This window comes from Aotus nancymaae, unplaced genomic scaffold (genome assembly GCF_030222135.1).
Source record: "Aotus nancymaae isolate 86718 unplaced genomic scaffold, 86718_ANA_hifiasm-v0.15.2.pri h1tg000014l, whole genome shotgun sequence".
NCBI classification, from domain to species: Eukaryota; Metazoa; Chordata; class Mammalia; order Primates; family Aotidae; genus Aotus; species Aotus nancymaae.
This window is the reverse complement of record NW_026988425.1, coordinates 59,387,037-59,409,595: the sequence shown is the minus strand read 5'-3', so window position 1 is coordinate 59,409,595 and position 22,559 is coordinate 59,387,037. Positions and strand designations below refer to the sequence as shown.

The 22,559-nt window shown below is 34.4% G+C and overlaps 1 protein-coding gene across 1 annotated transcript in view; it reads left to right on the top strand.

Annotated features, from left to right (window-relative positions):
* ADAMTS6 (ADAM metallopeptidase with thrombospondin type 1 motif 6) overlaps window positions 1-22,559 on the top strand; it is a 328,680-nt gene that overhangs the window by 283,711 nt on the left and 22,410 nt on the right. The window contains exons 21-22 of the mRNA XM_012462273.2: window positions 9,759-9,888; window positions 18,746-18,950. Of these exons, the coding sequence (XP_012317696.2) occupies window positions 9,759-9,888; window positions 18,746-18,950 (335 nt within the window). The remainder of the gene's footprint in view (window positions 1-9,758; window positions 9,889-18,745; window positions 18,951-22,559) is intronic.

Sequence of the window (22,559 nt, the reverse complement as noted above, 5' to 3'; positions counted from 1 at the left end):
TGCTAAAATTGCTTTTCTTTTTACATTTACATAGACTAAGTTTATTTGTATGTTTGATGCTTTTTTTATTTATTATACTTTTTCTTCCCTGAATGTCATTTTAAGCCTAATTTATGAGTCTGTGTATGTGTGTATTTGTGTGTGTGTGTGTGTGTGTGTGTGTATGAGAGAGAGAGAGAGAGAGAACATCATATAAACATATTTATATCTTTCTTCTTTTGAGCTAAGACAAATTCTTTTTATTTTACGTTTTGAGTCTACCTGATTTATCTGGATTCTTATACATGTTGTAGCTGGTTTCTACTCTTTGAGATTTTTAAGATGATTTATGAGATTTCCAACCACTATTCTGAATTTTCCTGATATGGGATCGTGTTTTTCAAACTGTACGAAGGTGCCCAAGGGCACTGCAGCAGACGCACGAGGGCACTGCAGAACATTGTACATTTTCAGGGGAAACATAGCAATATTGATCTTACAACATACAAATTATTACAAATAAGTTATTTGTAACTAACTACTATGCAAAACTCTTAGCCATTTTTTTCTGCCTTGGGGATGTTATTTTAAAAATTAGAGATACTAAGGATACTGTGAACTGAAAAAGTTTGAGAACCCCTGATATAGGGTAAAATGAGTATCATTAAAGTTGGATAAAAATGTCACCTAACTTCCTTCCATTAGGTGTATTGAATTTCATTTCAGAAGAGAAAATAAATGCATATAAGTTCATTATTCAGGACCCTGATAATGTTCAAAATTTAAAACTGGAGACTCTTCTGTACTTCTAGCTAAGAGACTAGAGGTTTTGAATAATATGTAAATTTCTTTCTCATATCTATATTCCTTCTGATATGTCCTCCTGAATATGTTTCCTTCTTCTATCTCTGTTAGTTTGGGGTAAGAATGCTGGGTGATTAAAGCAAAAGAAAAAAAGGAAGGAACTGTACATTTAAAGGAGAAATTATCAGCAACTTCTTCTTTCCTGACAGCTAACAAGTTTATGTGATAGCCTATACTATTCTATTTATTAATAACACATTTTTCAGATTATTTTTAACAAATCTATCATGCCTTGGTCCCTTTAAAAAGTTAGATATTTCTACATTGTTTCTATGGAAACGTATGTTCATGTTATCTATTTTATTGTTTTCAGGAATGATACAACAAAAGCATAATATGCACTTAAAAGTATAGTACTCTATTCTAAAATGACAGTTTTTAAACTATTTTTAAAAAGTAGTTATTAGAAAATATGTAGTACGGTCTTTAGGCCAGTACTAACAGCTAACTAAAAGAGAATAGCTCTCAAAGTATCCAATAAAACAGAGACAAATGCTTTATATTTTCACAGATGTCCTTTTAATTTTTTGTCAATTCTGAGATGTCTAACACATTTAATAATCACTAAGAGGTTAATTCACATTATTAGTGCACTAACAGAATGTGCTTCAAACAAACAAGGGTTTTGAGACTTCAGTTTTACAGACATAATAACAAAAATAATGACTAACACTTGTATTGAAGCTTATAAAGGACACATTCACTGTAACTTTCACAGAAACTCAAAGCAGAGGGGCCCCAAAATGGAGCAGAGGAAAACAAAGTCCAGTTGTTTTTCTTTCAAGATTCAAAATAGACTTGATTGAAATTAAGTGTGAAAGACATAAAAAGGTTGGATCTTATAACTAAATGTGCTTATCTCAGTTACTTTCAGAGTTAAATAAAAGATAACAGATGGAAACTTTAGTTTGAATAGTTAAAAGCACTTTATTCAATGCCATTCATTTCCCCGTGAAGAAACTTATATAATTAGTTTTTAAGAAAAATTCCCTGTGAAAGATAGTTTCTGTATGGGGTTATACAGTATACTATTATTTTTTGAAACCATGAAGGTCCTTTTACATTTGAGTCCTGTATAAAACAGATCACTGAGATTTTAAAAATTATACAAATCCCCTGTAAAAAAATGACTTGAGTTTAGAAAGAATAAAGGTCAGCTTTGTTCATCATTATTCCCTAGTCTTCACTTTGATCTTTGAAAAATAATGTATTTATAGGACTAGACAATGGTCTGTCACTGCATTAACCATGACATCTCCCTATTCACTCTCTCCCACAATTCCCTCCTCTCAGGTCACTTTCAATGTTGTGAAGGAAGAGTGTCCTTTAACATGGGATTAGCTGTATCCAGCATTGTAACAGGGCACCTGTGAACATCACAGTCCCCGAGATCCTAGCCTCTGTAATCATTAACTTTACTGGGTTCTTATATAACTTGGCTCTTGAGATTACAGAGTAACTCTTCTATACAAAGTCTTGTTTATGGTTGGTTCACATTTCTGGAAGCAACTATGTGTGTTCATTTATTTATCTGTAATAATTTTCATTTGTCTTTTTTCCTTAAGCATATGACTTCCCCTGTATGACTACTTTTACAACAATTCTTTGAATTCTCATGTATATTTTCAATATAACTTAAGCTTAAAGTCTTACATGTGAAGGGTTTTCTTTATAATCTTGACATGTTTTACTGTTTACTTCTGCATGTTGTGGGTTGCATTTTCTCTAATGTGAAGATTTGTAACTGAAGACAAGAAATCTCTGCTAAGCCAAAATATTCCCCCAGTACTGTTTCATCATTTCATCAGTCCTCTGTTATCATTTCTATTGCTTTAGTGATTATATTCTTCCCTAACATAAGCAAAGTTTGGATACATATTCACTCACTGAAAAACTTGGGTGAGGCTGAAACCAAAGTTTGAGTGCATTCCTATTGTATTAGTGATCTGTATACCACAGGTCATGTTTCACTTCACAAAACTTCTTTCCAAAATAGTATTTTAACAGTCATAACATTATTTATCTTTATAAGGTTAAATGCATAAAATACTTTCGGAGAATATAAAGCCTTTTATTATGGTAAGCATGATCATCCTGATTTTGTGGGAACTTATGATATTAGTATTTCCATTTTTACTTGAAGAAAATGAGGATTTTAGTTTAAAAGCTATACAATTTGTTTATGATTGTATCCTTATTTTAACTCAAATCTGAAATATTTCAAGATTTGGTTCCAAGAAATGGAATTTATATATGTTTAAAAGAAATGCCTGTCTATTGATGATAAATACATCACACTATGTGGAATAAGCTCAAGGCCTTTGAACTCTCAACAATATTCCTCTAAAATTTAAATAAAATACCAAAAACAAGCTCTTACAGTCACAGAGATTACTTTCTAGTATGAAATAATCTCTAGTCTATATGACTAATCCTTTTTTTACTTTTCTAGAGAGAAGGTCTTGTTCTGTTGCCCAGGCTGGAATGCAGTGGCACAGTAATAATTCACTGCAGCCTAGAACTCCTGACCTTAAGTGATCCTCCTGCCTCAGTCTCCTGAGTTGCTGAGATTACAGGGGTGAGCCACCACACCCAGCATGATTTAGTTCTTTGTATTAGGAAACTTGCCTTTCACAGATTCCTATTTCTAGTTAGTATTCTGCCTCTTGACATGTGTAACCCCTTTGACATATACCTCACACTGGTACAAACTTAGGCACTGAAACAAGACTACAAAACCAAATGAAAGGAAACATGCCTGTTTTCCAGACTTATTCTGTGGAATACAGAGGAAAAGCAGACACATAAGAGAGAGAAATGGTGGAAAAAAAATGTTAAGCAATTGAAATGTGGAGGGAGAGAAGAGAAGGCAACTTTTATAGAATTTTGAATCTGGAAGAAACATTCTAAATTATCTCTATGTATTTGATTATCTCATTTGAAAACTTGCCATAGGTCATTTATCTAAACCACTTAGAACTCAAAAAGAGGTAACTAAACATGGCAGAATTGGGGGTGAGAAAAAAACAAAGGAACAAGATAAAGTGAAAAGTAATGATATAGTAATTCAACTATGAAAAGAGTTCTTCAGATCATTGAGGACCAAGAAATCAGACAATAATAAGACAAAATAAGGAAACTATAAACTAAAAATATTAGACCTGAAAATGCACTATTTTTTAGATCTCTTCTATCATGTAATATAATTTTAATAATACTTGCCCTATACCACCCCACCCCCCATTTTAATGTAATCTCATTGAGGTCAAGACAGTCTTACTCAGTAACTTTCTTCCTTATAGTACTAAAAAATTATACACTAGACATAGTAGAAACTAAATAAGTTAAAAAGCTAGATACTTTATATGGAAAAGACTACTTTTAATAGCTAAGGAGTAATAGGAATTCTTTCCAGGGATAAGCTCAGTATAAGTATGTTCTACGCTACCACTACTAAACACAGTTGTTCTACAAAAATACAATATTTTTAGAGCTACATTTTGCTTTTAATTATCCTGTTTCCTTAGGACATCCAGTTTTGCATAGGACAGAAGGAAAGACACTGAAAAGGCAGAGAAGGGAAGCCTTTAAAAGATAAAAATTAGCAAGAGGCTCTTCAGAAGAAGAAACCATATGGGTGGAGTTGATGGGTACCCTGGGTTCCAGCTGTTAGATCTAAGGCAGATGGGCTTTGCTCTGCCCTGCAAATGCTTGTGTCTAGCCAACAGTCACACGGCACAACAGCCAGATTCCAGCAGTGAAAGGCAGAGCAGAGAGACATTTTTTTTCCTGGCACTTGTCACTCTTTGGATGCTATCTGCCTTAAAGGTTTAAATTAAATTAATATTGCTGACCATATGTCTGTATACTGTAGTTATATAGTGTTGTCTTGGTTGCTAGATACTTTGGATGCTGTGGTTAAGCAAATTGTTGCCTTAGCCACCAGCCACATTTTTAGTACAAGCTCTGACTTTTTAACATTTCCCCCCTTTCTTTTGAGAAAACTGTTTCTTAGGAAGATATGGTGTGCAATGCCACTAGGTTTAATTATTTAGATGTTGGTTAGCCCATCAATTCTAATAATACATTTATACTTCTCTTTCTTTTCTTTATTAACTCACTCACAGGTGGTTAATAGAATATCCATTTATCCATTACATGGTCTATCACTGAAATGATGTGTCTGATGAGTAGATTTGAGAGGACCTAGAAGGTCTTTCTCCTGCCCCTAACCACCCCCACCCCCATCCTTCTCGGTTTAACATATATCACCCTTTCAAATTAAATTAAAATTGTAATTTCTAAGCATCTAGTGCCTTCTTTCTACTTTTAAGATGGTAAATTGCACTGAGAAAGGCAATATTTTGCAAAATACTATTAAAATGAGTTTACTAAATTAATTCTGTGAAAGAAGAGAGAGATAGGAACACATGAGAACATAGGGCAGCTGATAAGAGGAATAGAGGGATTGGAATGGAGGCAAGAAATAAAGAGGAGCAATGGTCTCTGAAGTCTTTGCTTAGTCTGGAACTCACTTGAACCACCATACCCTAGAGTAAGAACAGCAGATGATTTCCTTCCAGGACTCATTTGCCATTTGGTGGGCTTCTTGCACATTTTCCTGTGGTATATACTATGTCAAAATACCATTAAAGCCATTTCTTGATGTGTAGCTAGAGCAGTGATTCAAGTGGAGTTTGCCTTCTTCCCATTGTATAAAAGAACCTTTGGTGGACAAATAGTTCTTTAACTTTTAAGTATTGGCAGAAAATTAAATATACGATCTGACATTTAAACTTATGGACAAAAAGTGAGCATTATTTCCATGTTAAGGAACATCATATTTGAATCTTTAGTATCAAAGAATGAAAAGATAAGCAAATTGAAAGTCTCTGAACAGAATATACCTTTTGTAGTGGGTTTAAAGTAAATGTATATTGTCAATGTTATTTTTTTTTTTGACATGGAGTTTCACTCTTGCCCAGGCTGGAGTGCAATGGTGCAATCTCAGCTTACTGCAACCTCTGCCTCCTGGTTTCAAGTAACTCTCCTGCCTCAGCCTTCCAAGTACCTGAGATTACAGGTGCATGCCACCACACCCAGCTAATTTTGTATTTTTAGTAGAGATGGGGTTTCACCATGTTGGCCGGGCTGGTCTTGAACTCCTGACCTCAGGTTATCTGCCCACCTCGGCCTCCCAAAGTGCTGGGGTTACATGTGTGAGCCACCACACCTGGACCACAGTGTCATCTTTTATAACTAACTTTTGTAATATGAAGCCATTACTTTTTTTAAGCATGGAAGAAGGACTGCATTAAAAAAAACATATATATACCATTTGCATGCCGGTAACTTTAGGTGTTTAAGAATCAAATATAATTAGTGCATTTTTATTAAATTCTGCAGAACATCTGCTTATCTCCAGGAATCTGGACACTAAGACACTAGAATTTTGTTTTTGATTAGGTACACACTGGCTGGTCATGTGGATATTTTATGTTTTGGTCATAAACTATAAGTCTTTAGATTTGAAAGCATAGTGCTTTCGTGTAACTGGATGTAATTATTCCCAACCGGGTTTAAAATCAACATCTTACCAATGTTTTACAGACTACTTTAAAAGAAGTTATATACAAAAGGCTTGATCATATAAAAAGAATCTAAACCCAATCATTTCCCTTGTGGACTTTGTTTAGATTATTTTCAGTTGATCTGTATTTTCTACTTTCTAAAGTTAAAAGCTGCATTTTCCTTAATTCAAAAGTATGCGTTTAAAAACCTACTCATTTAGATGCATTGGTTTATAGAGTTATCCTGTTGCTACTGACTTTAAAAGAAAAAAAAAAAAAATCTGTAAACCTGCCAAGTGTGGTAGTAGTAGTTGGAAGGATCTTTGTATGCTATTGGAGGAAGATAGTACCATGTTGTAGGAAGATTTGGAATAGATTACTGGTATAGTTAACTCTTGAGTGTGAAATACCACACTGTCTAATATAATATTCTAGAAGAAAATTAATAAAAGATGAATGCAAGGAAAAAAATGCATCTTCATAAAATATAGAGCAATTTCAGCTGTCTATTAAAGGACTTTAATTTTTACTTCATAAAAAATAGCTTTCTGAAATTATGAAGCTGAAATGAACCCAAGTACTCTTAATTCTCAGTTTTTAAGAAGTCTGGAAGGAAGGCATGATCAAAATTAAGTCAATTCATAATTCTTAGCACTTAGCTCAATATCTCATAGGAAATACTGTGTTTATATGTCATAAACACAATGCCTTTGGTTTAGTAACTATCTCTGTTGAATGAATGAGTGAATGACCTGCTAAATGCATTTAGCTGACAGTTTTAGTTTGGGTAGATATATAATTTTTAAACTAATTACTGGATCCTACTAAAGAGCAAAATAGCCCTGAAAGTAAAGGGGTCTGGAACAAAACACTGGACTATGAGTCAGTTTTATTTTCTTCTTTGTGGTTTTGTGTAATTTTCAAAATTTTTAATAACAAATATTATGTACCAAAATTTTTTCAAGATACATATGTGATTAGAATGTATCTTAAATTTATCAAAGATCTACTAACTCATATCTCATCTATGATTCAAATTGCAGAGGCCCTACTTTTGCAATAAAAGCTACTTTTGAAAACAAATGTAATTATAGCCAAGCAACATTTCTAGGGTTAAGTTGAAGAAAGAAGATTATCTTGACTTAATTCAGTTTCTACAAGTTAAGATAAAATTCTTTCTTTAACTTAACCCTAGGAAACTGAATTAATGTTTCTGCCACTGAAACAAAACCAGATCAGTTGTATTTTGTAGTGTTGAGAATGTTTATATCTTTCCTGAGAAATAACCGAGATATGTTACCGAATGCCAATGTTCTTGTTTCAAGTATAGTCATATCTGAATGACTTTTTTTAAAAAAAATCACACTAACCTATTAAATAAAAATCCCCTGCTCTCCTTGATAGAGGCAAAATATTGAACCAGGGTGGATGGATAATCCAAGTCACTGTTGCAGTTGGTAGCTGAATCCTGTGACTAATGGTAGAGGTATCTGTCTAGGTGGACCACATGGACCTAGTTATCTGCCCACTGGAATGACACAGTGGGGAGATATCTGATGAATATCATGGAACATCTGTGAATGGATCACAACTATGCCTGATGTGAATCATTCTTTCCTCAAAAAATCTAAAGTTTAATAGTTAAAAAATTCCAAACTGTTGTCGTCACATAAACTTAGTGTTTGGCTTATTTTAGGGGTTGGGAAGGAAGGAATACAATACATACTCTAGGATGTTTTGCCAGTAAGTTGTTTGACTATGTTTAAGACTCCTAAGTTTAGAAAACTAAAAACTGGTTGCGGAAGGTGATCAGTAAGAGCCCTGGGTCACTGCAAGCAATAAAAAAGACTTTCTTTAACTGCTCACCACTGTCATGGAGGCTACAGGATTTAAGTTTCCTGAGCTTGGTGGATTTAATAGTTTGCCCTGTCAGTCTTTAAATTTAAAGGGCTTAGTTAAAGGTACGCATAACATGCTAACAGAGGCACTCCCACCTGCAGAATTTCCATGATTTAGGGGACCTTGGAGGAAGCATTTGGTGTCTAGCTCTTTAGGTGACAGTTTCCTTCACTGAATAATCCTGTTTCACATATATTTCCCTAACTTATGATGACAATTTTTTTTTTAGGACATTATTACTTAAAACAACTGGGGAAAAAAAGAAAAACAACTGAATGATTGTGTGGGATTAGCTAGGTGTGAAGCTGTGGTTTCCTGGATACTGCTAATGCTGCTTTTACAACTCTTTCTGGGTAATTTAGCCTACCTGTTTATAGAGATGGGGTGGATGAATGCGGAATAGCTTAGTTTGTGCTTTTATTTCTATTGCCAGGAGTAACCTGTTACCCTCTATATGATCTAAAATATTTAGCATTGTCTTGTAGTTTGACTTGTTTCTTTTTGATATTTTGATATACCTATCTGCTTCTTTTGATTTCTTGACACTAAAGAGAAAATGAATGTACATAAAATCTGTTCACCGTGAACATTTACAAATACGAGTGTGTGTTTGTGTGTGTCTTTGTATTTTGTGAAATGTGAGCGAGTTATGGTGAATATCTTTGCCAATAAACAATTAACATATATTTAATATTTTATAAACTGTATGGCAATATTTTTAGCTGTGGTAAAAGATCACATAGACTAATTTTTTAAAATAGCTATTCATAACTATGCATAATATTTGAATGCATATATATGTATTTCTTTGACAACGGTATAATCAACAGGAAGTCAATTCTGTTGGAATAAACAAACTAGTTGGTTACAGTTCAAAAGAGGCCCACTACAATCTCTAATTACTAAACAGTGAATGGGCTTTTAGAAAGATAAATATATAAATGGAAGAAGAAATGAAATGTGTGGATGTGATGTATTCCTAACAAAAACTGAATAGATGAGATTTGTTCTACAAAATATCAAAAAGTAAATTTGCCCCTATTGTTCTATTTTTAAATAAATATACAACCATTGTTTTGCATTGAAATGTATATTTGTACATTTTATCTGATAATATTTTGGGAAATTGAAATCTGTTGTTTTGTTTGTTTTTTAAGGAAAGCACGAAGAAGAATTTACAAATGGGAGTAAAATTGTTTAAGATTACCAGTAGTTTCTTTTCTGGACTTGAAATAGTTACATTTCTAAATATGAGAACAATAACTTTGCCTGAAATTTCAGTATAATGACCAGGTCTTCTCTCCATTTTAGAGAAGCAGTCCAATGTGGAACAGATAAGACGGCAGCGATCCAGTGAGGTCAATTCCCCACAGAGGAAAGCTATGCATACCTAACTTAATGGAAGGTAAACTTCTCTTCAATTAATGATGTCCTCCTTTTCTCAAGGTGTCCAAAGACAGGAGGTGGTCTGTAAAAGGTTGGATGACAACTCCATTGTCCAGAACAATTACTGTGACCCTGACAGTAAGCCACCTGAAAATCAAAGAGCCTGCAACACTGAGCCCTGCCCACCCGAGTAAGTAAGGGAAAGAAGTGAGAATTACTTTCTTTAGGTGCAAAGAGGAAAACATTATGTATTCATGTTTGGAAATATATTTATATGATAAGAATAAATTAGGCTGGAAAAAAGGTAGAAAACATCTTGAGAGGGAGGAATCTTGATGTCCCTTTTACTGAACAAAGATTCCTATTTATAGATTTCAGTTATTAACTTCTTTAAAGCAGGAACTTCAGTGAATTTGGTCCTTACATGATGCTGGAAATGATCATATTTCATCAATTCTAAAGCACATATTTTTTTACATTCTAACATCTCTGAAATTAGGATGCAACTTGCAGCTAATGGTGTCTTATGATAATAATTGACATTTTTCCCCTTTCTTAATGGCACATAAAAAAAGTCTTAGATTTAATAAAATATAGTGATTTATTTACACTCCTGTCTTTTCCAGATATTTGTCCTAAAGCCCTAAAGACTTTTAAAGTGGTTTAGAAATACTCTGGAATAGAATAGCAGGGCTTTAATTTGCTGACCCAATGTTAAGTTCTGTTGTTGTAAGGTATCCTATCTTCTGAGTGTTGGGGACAGGCATAGAGGTATACTTTGGTCTCTTTCTGTTGATTAATGCAGCAATTACAACTCACTGTAAAGGGATTAACAAGAAGAGACCCCATTCATTTTAATGATGGTTTTAAATGAGACCTGCTCTCAACGAGCCACACGTTATAATCTGTAAGAACAGAAAGGTTTCTTCATTGAGCAAAAGGCAATGATTATGTGAAAAAAGATAAAGGATGTTGAGTTGATCACAACAAAAGTAATCTTTGTAGAGATTTTGCCTGACTGACAACTGCAAGAGAAAACATGTATGAATGGCATTTCATTCTTGTTTGAGAAATTGGATGAACTGTTATCTGCCTGGTTAGTTAATTATCCCAACATGAAACTGATAAGGCAAAAGAGAATAAGCAAATGAATTTGTATGTCCCAAACACTTTGCTGGAGAGAAAAACTTTATAGTGAAGCTTTTCTAAAAATGACTACAGTGTAATTACAAAAACATGGGATTTACAATACGTAAATAATCCATGTCCCAAATACGTTTAAACTAAAGTGCATTTGTTGTTCAAGGTGCATTTCTTGTTCCAAAGCAATAATGCCTTATGAACTTTCATGATCTAAAGCCAATGTCTGGCTGAACATTTGATGGTGATCCTCACTACTAATCTCTTGAAGAGGTGTAGGGTATTGGCCAACCAAATAAGAAGCACAAGGAATCTACAGTGATAGTTTTTGTTCTAAGACTTTTGTAATTTTACATTGAGTTATATTCAAAATGTTATCACCATGTAACTAATCCCTTAATATCCAGACATGGGAAAGTATGGAAATGTGACCTACCATATGTATGACAAAACAAGTTATTAATTTTTTTTCACATTCCTCTTTTCTGCCAGTGATTTTTATAAAGTTATCTTAAGAGAAACTTAAAAACTGTAAAAGAAAGAGATGCTTAAAATCCATGGACTAATTTTGTCCCTTTCCATGTTTCCAGTAACTTCAGCATATTTTCATGTGACTGTGAGTCTCAATCTATTACATTAATTCTCTGACACTCAGGATCTTAAGTAGTATATCTGGCATTTGATCAAACTTGTAAGATCTTTGAGTGAGACTGGTCACACCCTATTCCATTTTGGCCTAAGCTTTTTTATTTATTTAATCTTAAATGCTTAAATGTCTAATGTCCTTAGAGATTTCAGTTCTTGGTCATTTCATCCCATAAGTTGTGTGTTTGAATACTACATTGGAGGTTCGTTTTTTTTTTTTTAACAGTTTAAGGATAATTGACATATTGATGTACATTATTAAAATTAAGTTTTCTGTCTCCTTTCCTTATGTAGTTCTGAAGTGAAGTTTCTTATTTAAGTTTGGAGATGGGGAATGGAATTCAAAAGAAAAGATACAGAGAATATAGAAAAAATAGAAAGTTTAGTCTAATGGGTTTTTTTTTTTGAAAGACCTAAATGTAGATATTTAAAATATTACTCATTATTAGTCTACTTCTCTTAGTTGCTTTTTAATTTCTTCTTTAGTCCTTTGAATTCAGACTATGAAAGAGGAAATTTTAATTTTTCAAAATGGTTATCATATACACTTGACTTGTGGTGGGATTACATACTGATAAACCTATACAGAGTTGAAAACATTGTAAGTTCAAATGCATTTACTATGCCTAACCTACTAAATATCATAGTGTAGCCCAGTGCACTGTAAACATGCTCAGAACATTACCATTGGGCAAAACTCATCTGGCAACACAGTACACTGTAGAGTATTGGTCATTTACTCTCATGGTGGCGTAGCTGACTGGGAGCTGCAGGTTGCTGCTGCTGCCCAACATCTAGAAAGACTGTTGTACCGCATATTGCTAGGGTAGTAAAAGGTTAAAATTCAAAAATTCAAGTACAGTTTCTACTAAATGTGCATTGCTTTCATACCATTGTAAAGCTGAAAAATCGTTAGGTCAAACCATCAAACATCAGGGACCATCTGAGATTCCCTATTGACATTGGTATTATAGAAACAGAAATCATAGAAAGGCTATTGAATTTAATAAGACTTTAAATGAGTGTGAAGAAAGAGGTTTTTTTTTAGATGATCATGTGATAGGCAGATAACCAAAAAGAAGAAAACAAAAAAACCTATAAACCATTGTTAATACTTTGATGTATATATTTCTAGGATTTTTTCCATGTATACAGAGGCATGTGTATATAATAAAATTGTATTATACTATTTATGACACTTTATAGTCAGTTCTCAATATTTTGAACATTAGAAGTCTTTGACAATATTTAGTAGACATGAGATTGTTTATTTAAATTGATATTCCAGTGTTGAACAATTTTGGATATATTTTTTATTTTGATCCCTTGCAATACGGCAGCACTAACCATTTTTGCTTCTGAAGCTGTTCTTCATAATTATATATGCTAAATAAATAACAAAATAATATATGGTTCAAATGGAAGCACATGTTAGTCTTTGAGATCACATTGTTAATTGCTTTCCAGAAAGATTGTGTGAATGTATATTCCCACTAACAGTCTATGAGAATGCCATTTCCTGGAAGTTAACAACAGTGGGTATTGATATTTTAAATTAATCTTTGATTATTTTATAGGGGAAAAAGCCCTGACATCTAATTGCTGTCTTATTTTGCATATACTGGACTGCTGATGGGTCTGAACATTTAAGAATTATGTGTAGTCGTTTGTATCACTTCTCTTCATCATGGCCTGTGCTCTTGAACTACTTATCAATATTTCAGTACTTCTGTTGAAGTATTTATCATTTTGTTATTGATTTGCATGAACTCTTAATGTATTAAGGATATTAACTCTTTTACCTATGTTCTGAATATTTTTTTCTAGTTTGTCATCTATTTTCTGTGTTATTTATGGTGTTTTAATCTATTTTTACTTATAAAATTTAGAAAATCTTAAGAAAACTGTCAAACTTTTATTTCTTTCATTGGTATACTGTTTAGAAAGGCCTTCCCCACTCTCATACTTTCAAAGTTTCTTTTTTTATTTTTAATGTAAACATTTATCTACCTGAAATGTTTTGCCTGATTTGAGGAAGGGATCTATACTTATTTTCAATGATTATTGTTTTCCCTATACCATTAGTTTAAAATTCTAAATGGTATTTTTTTTATCAGAAAGTATGTTTTCAAATAATGAAATATTTCCAATGTTTTTAGTTATATTGGGAGAATTTATAAGTACAGTGTACAAAAAGGGAGAACAGTAAGATTTGTCCATAAAAGAGAAAATGACAGAGGACTAGGAAGACTAGACAAAGGAGGCATTGGTAGAGAAATAATATTATGTTTATTTGGAAGACTTTGAAGACCCAGAGGAGGCCTTGTAGGGGAAAGTTAGCATGTTCATAGCAGCAACTCTTTTATGGGAAAGAGTATAATTGTCAAGGTAGTAAAGTGACTATGAATGAAAGTAGTGGGATCCATGACATGGGCTTAAACAATTGGAAAAAAAAGAAAAGAAATTAATATTAAAGGATATGATTGGTAAGAAACTAGTCCCCATCCATAAGAAAAAAAAATAAGCTGGACTCCAAAGAAAAAGGCCAAGTTCAGTTTTTACCATGCCATGTTTTAATAGCAAAAGTATTTCTGCATATGATGTCATGTGAAGAATCCTTGAATAATAAATATTATTTCTGTATGATACTGTGGTTTTTAAAATTGTGAAAACCAGAGAAGTGAAAACAAGAGAACTATTCATTTTAACAATACTGTGACCAAGAATTTAAAAACATTTATTAAACAACTGCAAGTTAGAAGACACTGTACTTTGGGAGAAATGGTTCCCTTTCCTGAGGGTAATGTAATTGGACAAATATATATATATATATACACACACACACATATATATATATGTAAATAACTATAATAGACAAAATATGTTAAGTACAAGAGAATTATAAGCAAAAGTGCTAAAGGAAGCTTAAGGTGGGAAGAAATTAATTTTTATCCAGTGGCTAAGTTTTATTTAATGGTATATTTTAAGGTATAATGTTTAATCATTATTTTGAGTCATTGGACCTCACCCATTGACAACTATCATCCCTTATTTTAAGTTTAGAAAAAGATTCATCAGGGTCATCTATAAAACTCCAAAACTTAAGACCTAGGAAGAATCATAGAAATTATTTAGGTTAACTCCCATCATTTCATAGACTGAGGTGTGCTAATATCTGGTGATGTTTTTCTTATTATATCAGACATCACCAACTTTGTAAGGTACAAATCGAATGTCTGGTGGCACTTTAACACATCTAATTTTGCTTGCTTCATTGACACATTCTCAGTTGCCACAACTTCAGATATGTTTATTGTATTCATTTTTTTTTAATTTAGAAAAATATTGACTGTATAATGTTTAGAGCATAGAGAGTTCTGCTTAATATTGGTTTCACTTTCCAATTAGCTGAGAAATGAAAAAAATTCTTTTAATTTTTTCTTAACCAACTTTTTGTTTTGAAATTTTTCTAAAAGTTAATTTAAAACATAGGGAGGTTTTTTTTTATCTTTGTAAGTAGACAATAGGTTATATAACTGAATCTCTCTTTGAGTAAAGATATTATTGTCAAATTCTGAAGATTTTTTAAAAATTTTGCTATGTTGTGTTTATAAAAAGGGTTGATGATTAGATTCCGACTCTGGGACAAAGCCTAGGAAATCTCTCTCTCTTTTAATCCAAATATTTAATATCAGTTTATTTTCATATGCTCTGCTATTTTCCTTTAAATTAAAAAGCAAAAAATAATATTCTGATTTTATGATGATTATTTCTTCAAAAATATTCTTGTTTACCAAGGTTGGGGCAAAGTTTTTATAGTGTCTCTCTTATTCCCTTCTCCAATTTATGCTATTGTTTATAATAATAAGAGATTGGAACTGTAGGTCAGATTACACAGGCTGCAGCAAATCACTCTTGTTTCAGACACTCTAACATGAATCTCACTAATTGTTAGTGTCTGATGATGGCTATGAAGGACTTGTGAAGATGAAGACAATTTGATCACTGTATGTTGGGAAAAGCTCAGAAAGAAACAGCCCCAGAACTGTTCCAGCTATAACGATTCAGAAATTTATATTCCCACAGAGAATTTCTGTATTCATATTTTTACCACCAAATCTAGAGGAGGGAAAGAAGACAGAGAAAAGAATACCATCGGAGGGTCAAATATGTGAAGGAAGACAAGGGAAGCAGTACATCTTAAACTAGGTGGGAGAATGGAGAAACTGAGACAAGCAGATGCAGTGGTAGAATTGCAAAACTGTTTAAATAACTAGGGTGTGATTTAATCCTTCAGAGAGACATAGGAAGGGATGATATGATGAGCAATAAAGATGCAACAGGGACTGAGTGTGAAACCTGAAATCAGAGTTAAAGTCAGAATGGAAATTGGGAAGGTGATTAATACTTTTACTTTCATATATTCCAAGTTAAAGGCTGGAGTGATACATCTAGGTTAAGTTTCTGAGGAGAGATGGAATGGAAGAGGGGACAAAGAATAAAAAGACAAGGTGTCCCTGAACCTTTGCAACACTTGTGAATCATTGAGGTTACTTGGGGCACCTGTGTTTAATTTGAAGGCCTCCATCCCACTTACATTATGAGAACTAATGAGATCATGGCTGGAGGTGGTGTGACTGAACTTTTTGTGACTGAGTTATACACATTTCTGTTTTATCCCCTAATCTTGGTGATGAAATCACTGTTGCAAAGTTGAATCAGAGTTTCACTATGGCTGGCATGCAAGTTATTATTTTCAGTACACATTTTCCTCCTTACCAAAAATGGTACTAACAACTGGGGATTATGTTCATCTGTGGAAAACAAAAAGGAAAGAATATGAAAATTACTTTAAATCTACCTTGGAAAATGACTTAGAAAAAAATGTGTCAGATTTTTAAAATTCAAAATTAAATCATCACTGGTTTTTTTTTTGTTTTTTTTTTTTTGAGACGGAGTTTCGCTCTTGTTACCCAGGCTGGAGTGCAATGGCGCAATCTCGGCTCACCGCAACCTCCGCCTCCTGGGTTCAAGCAATTCTCCTGCCTCAGCCTCCTCAGTAGCTGGGACTACAGGCGTGCGCCACCATGCCCAGCTAATTTTTGTATTTTTAGTAGAGACAGAGTTTCACCTTGTTGACCAGGATGGTCTCGATCTCTTGACCTCATGATCCACCCGCCTCGGCTTCTCAAAGCGCTGGGATCACAGGCGTGAGCCACCGCGCCAGGCCAAATCATCACTCTTAAATGAATTTTAGGCTGAAAATTTGTAGATTTTGGTAAAATATAATTTAAATTTGAAAAACTAGGTAACTATATTTCTAAATGCTGGTTTTCTTTATAAGTAAAGACAATACGAATAATAATGAACAAAGGCCAGTGTTGCTTAATTGGCTTAATGCAGGCTCCAATTTAGGATACTAGTACTCTGACTTCACTAAGGTATTATCTTCCGTATACAAAACTGGCACAATGGAGCTATGCTAACAGAAATAGTGAGAAATTTGTTCTTATGCTTTTCATATTATTCTCTCGGGAGTCTCCCAGTTAAAAGCCTGAGCTTGTCCATTGAGAATAACTGCATAATTTATAATTATGGATTGAAGAAAGTAGCTTGTGATCCCATGCTTGTAACCTATATTTTACTATTCAGCAGTTACAATGAATTTTGATTGAAATAGCAAACAATGGGGAATCTAGTCCTGATTCCATCATTGCTTTTTTCATGATTTTGGAAAACTGTTTTCCTAACACTAGATCTTACTTTATTCTGTAAAACAAAGCACAATGCCTTGAATGTAGTAGACATTCAGCAAATATTTCATAAATGAAATACAATATGTCAGTCAAGACCCTTGTTGCAAATAACAAAACTTCAACTTGAGCTGGCTTCTGCACATAAGATTTATGTAACAAAGCTGAGGGAAGTATAAGGGTGGACCTAGCTTGAGAAATGGCTGGAATCAAGGACTCATACACCATCCAGACTTTCTAGCTCCTCTGCATTCTTTGAAATCAGCTAATTCCACCTGACAGGGAACACGGCCACTACAGCTCTGGACTCATCTTCTTATGCACCTTTGTGACTAGAAAGGAAAGGATCCCTTTTGCTCTAGTTGAGATATAAAAATTCTAAACCAGAATTCTCATTGATCTGATTTAGATCATGAGTTACATCCCTTAGACTAATTAATGTATCCAGAAGAGTGAGTCCTGCAGAAGTGTTGCAAAAAAACCCCCACAAACCTCCTGAAATTATATATGTGAAAGTTTATGACTTTAGGGTAAAGATGTAGTATACCTACAAATGTGAGACGTTATTTTTTTCTAAGACATTTGCATTTCTTTCCACATTAGCTATGTAGAAGCTGGTTTTAGGAGCCAAAAGGTTGAAACAAGAGATCTCCATGTTTCATAGAGCCAGCTCAGAGCTCTGCTCTTGCTGAATGTGTTTTAAGACTCCCATGTCCTCAGGATGGTTACCTGGCTTTCTCTGTCCCTATAAGGACATTCAAGTCCTATCTTAATAGAGGTTTATTTCTGGAAATTGAAAAACAAATCCCCAGCTTCCTTAGAGTGGTTTTAGCATGACAATTTTTAATTATGGGAGAACCTGTTTCAATGTGATAATAATAAAAATAGCAACTATTTCTTGTTTGTTACATGCCAGAGACTATGTTAGAAGCATTCAATGGTGTGCTGGAGCCAGCTAGTATTGGTTCATAGGACCCTATTATTAGCGTATCTTCTCCTGTTCACCTTTAGTATATCAAGCTGGTAGCTTGAAATTGGCCCTAGTGAGGTTTTGGTAGTACAAAAAGTGGCAAATGCCACAAATCAGAACTCCCCCACCCCCCTGCCATGGGGAGCCAGTGGTTAAACATTTACTAGCACACCACTGGGAGCTTTGTATATATATGACCTTATTTAACCCTCTTGACAATTTTATGAGATTAATCATTGTTATTCTCATTTTAGAATGTAATTTAAAAGGAGAAACATAAAAGAGGTTTAAAGACATAGTGCACTTGTTTGAACCTGATTCTGCATGCTTCAAAGCCCACACACTACACTTTAGAAAGTAAATGACAGTATAGGTCTTTTCCTTAGCAGCTCTTTCATTTGCCATTTGTCTTATCAACCAACACTGAAATGTCAGCTCTTCTAGGATGTAGTCCATCAGTGAAAGTGCTTTCACTTAGCTAAAAATCTCTGGATGCACTGAGGAAATGCTTTTCTGTGTTCTTCCACGTCTTGCTGCAGGTGGTTCATTGGGGATTGGCTGGAGTGCAGCAAGACTTGTGATGGTGGGATGCGCACAAGGGCAGTGCTCTGCATCAGGAAGATCGGGCCTTCTGAGGAGGAGACGTTGGACTACAGTGGTTGTTTAACACACCGGCCTGTCGAAAAAGAGTCCTGCAACAACCAGTCATGTCCACCACAGTGGGTGGCTTTGGACTGGTCTGAGGTAAGGAAATCTGAGGCTATATGTTTTGAGATGTCTTAACTATCTACGCCAAAGCAGTTAATGTTAAAGACAGCTGAGCACCTTAGAACTCAACAAGTAAGGGTTATGTAATAGTGAATCTGGCCATGTTATATTTTATTGCTGCTTGTCAGGAAGTAAGCATTTTTTGGGGGGTAAGGGAAATCAGCAAGAAACTTTTCATCAATTTGATTAAAAATAAATGTAAAGTAAATTAAAATAACATTATAGTGAGTACTCTTATAAGGGGTTTTTCTACTTCTTACTAGTGAGCACATCACAAGTTCAGAATTTGTGATATATGATTAAAAATTGAAGTTCAAAAGGAAAGTCAAGAACCTTTACCCCAAAACTTACTGAAGACCTAGAATGACCTTTTTTAGGATCTCATTTGGAATGCACAATTTTTTAATATCTCTTTTTCAAGTAATGTTGCAGCCTAATTACATAACACTTAGGTATAAATACTTATCAATTCATTATCACTTGTGACATATCTATATCTAGATATTTTTATTTCTTCTATTGCAACTGTGGAAGAAACATGGAGCTGAAGGTTATAACAACAAAACGTCAAATTTGAAATTGATCATTCCCTTCACTTATGTGAAGAAGACCTGACCAAGATAATGTTTTCTTGGCACAGATGTGTACAAAATAGCCTAATATAATCCAGAGCCACTCAGAAAAATTACCTTATGAAAAATGAGGTAAGAGGTAGTCAATTTTTACTCCTCAGTATCCATGAGACATACACATATGCATACTCTATCATTTTCCACATTTCCCAAAGAAGAGCTGAAGCCTTCTATAGTGTGTGTTAGTGTTAAGAACGAGTACCTTGCTATATAACCAGCGATATTTCTTTCAAGTTAGCAAAACAGGATGCATCTCAGACTCTATTCTAATATATCCTGCCAGAAACATTGTGGTACTTGCTTTGGGTATTTCCTGTAGACCTCATACATTTGTCAAAAAACAAACAAAAAGATTAAACGTTGTTCTTTAGGAAGCTTTGGATGTAACTATTCCCCTGTGAATCTTACTGCTTGAGTGGCCTTATTTTCCTGGAGGCACAGGACTGAAAGAGGAACTGTTTTTAAGATGGTACATGGAAGTGGAGATTCTGACCAGTTGTGGTTATCCATGGAATCTTTGGCAGGAATTGGGAGTGTTCTTCCAAGTTTCCTGGCCATATTCCAGCTCCAGCAATTACATTCTGCCTACCTAAGTTAGATTTTTTAGTTATATATTTCAATCATATGTAGAGATATTCTGGTATTATTCTGTCAGTGGTTATGGAAAACAGTATGGACTCTTCTCTTCCCTAACAGGGGATGCATTAACTCCTAAATTCATTTGAAAGAAAAAATCCATTGATAAAGAATAGACATTCTGCAGAGTTGTACCCATTAGTGCCCAGGACCCTTATAGAAATCCATAAATATTCATTGGTATGAGAAATTTGTTATGGGAAAATCTTAATAGGAGACCTGATGATTGGCTGGCACAGTTTGAGGGCTTCTGGTCAAATCAGTAAGTTTGAGTGGTTACTAAACATACTGGGATAGGCACCATGGGGAATATGAAAGAATCGTGTAAGCTTGGATAAATGAAAAAATCCATGAAACAACTAGAGAATAATACATATAAGGCAGTGTGTAATAAAACAGTGGATTGTGAGGTATAAATGTTTAATTAATATAGAAATTCAGAGCTGAGAAGGGCAGAGTATCCTGGAGCAGTATCAGAAGCCTTTTTAGTTGATGCGAGTTGAGCTGAGAATTGAGGGCTATAGAGTTGGGAGTAGGGAAAAGAACAGGGAAGCTAGAGAAGTTATGCCTAAAAAAAGAAACAACTGAACAGAAACACAAAGAGTGGGTGATGAAAGCAGTGTGGGAGAAAAGGGTTTGTTTTTAAGAATAAATGAAGGACTGATAGTGATAGGTACTAGGAAGGTTGGAATACAGAACTTTATACTATATTACCCTTCATAAGAAGAAGGAATGCCTTCTGAGAAATTTCTAGAAGAAATTGCTGCCAACTGCTAAAATATCAAAACTTCTTCATGTAAGCCTCATTTCACACTGATCTTCTGACCTGCATTCTTCTGTATCATTATATGTTTTTAAAGAAAACAACCAAATACAATCACCTTGAGAGAAAGCTTGTGTATATTAACTGATATGCTTCCATTCCAAATGCTTTTAAAATTCCCTTCATAATTCAACTTCACATAGGTTGATCTTGCCCTTCTCTTAGAATTTTGATTCTTATCTATCCAATCTTCGAAATGACTCACTCACATGGCTTTAAGAGGCCCTTAGGCATTTCTAGAGGCTGCCTGAAGATGTACATATAAGCTGAGGACACTTTTAATCACATTTCTGCAATACTCTTTAACATGGCCAAGTCAAAGCTTAGGGTCAAGAAACGGTGCTGAGGGGCTGGAGTACACATGTGGGGACTATCACCTCAGATAAAGCATTGTCCAAGGGAAGTGCTGTTGTCTTTTCACAGACAGGAAACAATTCCAGGGTAAGCAGAGATTGAAAACTGCTGCTAAAAATCTATTTGAGCACCATCTTTACCACTGTCATCATCCTTTGTTCAAGGTGAAAGACGGTTTTTGCCCCATACTATTTCTCCTGTTTATTTCCCCAAGGAGGGGTATGTGGGGGCTCTTTACTCTCACACTTCCATTCCCTTACTTTACCAGGCAGCCCACTTCTTCCCTTCCTTACATGGGTTAACAATAAGTAGGAATAAATAACATTAAATGAAATAGATGTCTGAGTAGCTATTGAGAACAAAATGAAAACAAGGAGCCTGTTCTTCCCAAAGGAATAGAACACCTCCCACTAATGAAAAGAGAAGGTCCCAACAGAAGGGCGGGCAGTATTCAGTCTCTTTCAGTTAACCTTTGGCAAATATTTCACACAATTTTTTTGACACACCCATGAAATCCTCCTCTTTCTGCCCCCTCCCCACTCCAACTATCAGCTGTCTGAGTTCTGCTAACCACAAGGGTGAGGTTCAACTGGTGAAAACATATTGCAGCAAGAGGAATTTACCCTTTGACCCTTTCCTTTTCTTTGCCGGCTACTCCAATATAAAATTTCCATTGTTGTAAAGCCAGCATCAGTGAAACCCACCCAGTACTTACGCCAAAAGAAAAAAAAATGTTAAATTACCTTAGCGGAAAATGGCTCATCAGCAGGCTTTTGTGGAACTAATGAAGCCACAGCTTTTGCTTGTCCTATAATCTATACTTGGGATCACCCAGGCTATGTTGGACTTTTAAATAGTTTTCTGTTTTTGCCCTCACTTGGCAAATAGCTCCTGAAAGCATTGCTGCATACTGTGGATGGGTTCCAGCAGTCCTAACCCATCCTTTTGATGTATCAGAATGGTTATTTGACTCCTACAGAATAATGCCCATTGAAAAAGATACATTTCTTGTACTTATTCTTGGACAAGTAGGTAACTGGCATCTTACTCAACTGACTTTATAGTACTTATGTTTAGGTAGCATTACTTAAGAAAGATGTGGGAAATCTACCTACAAGGGACTGTGTTTTGCTTGATAAG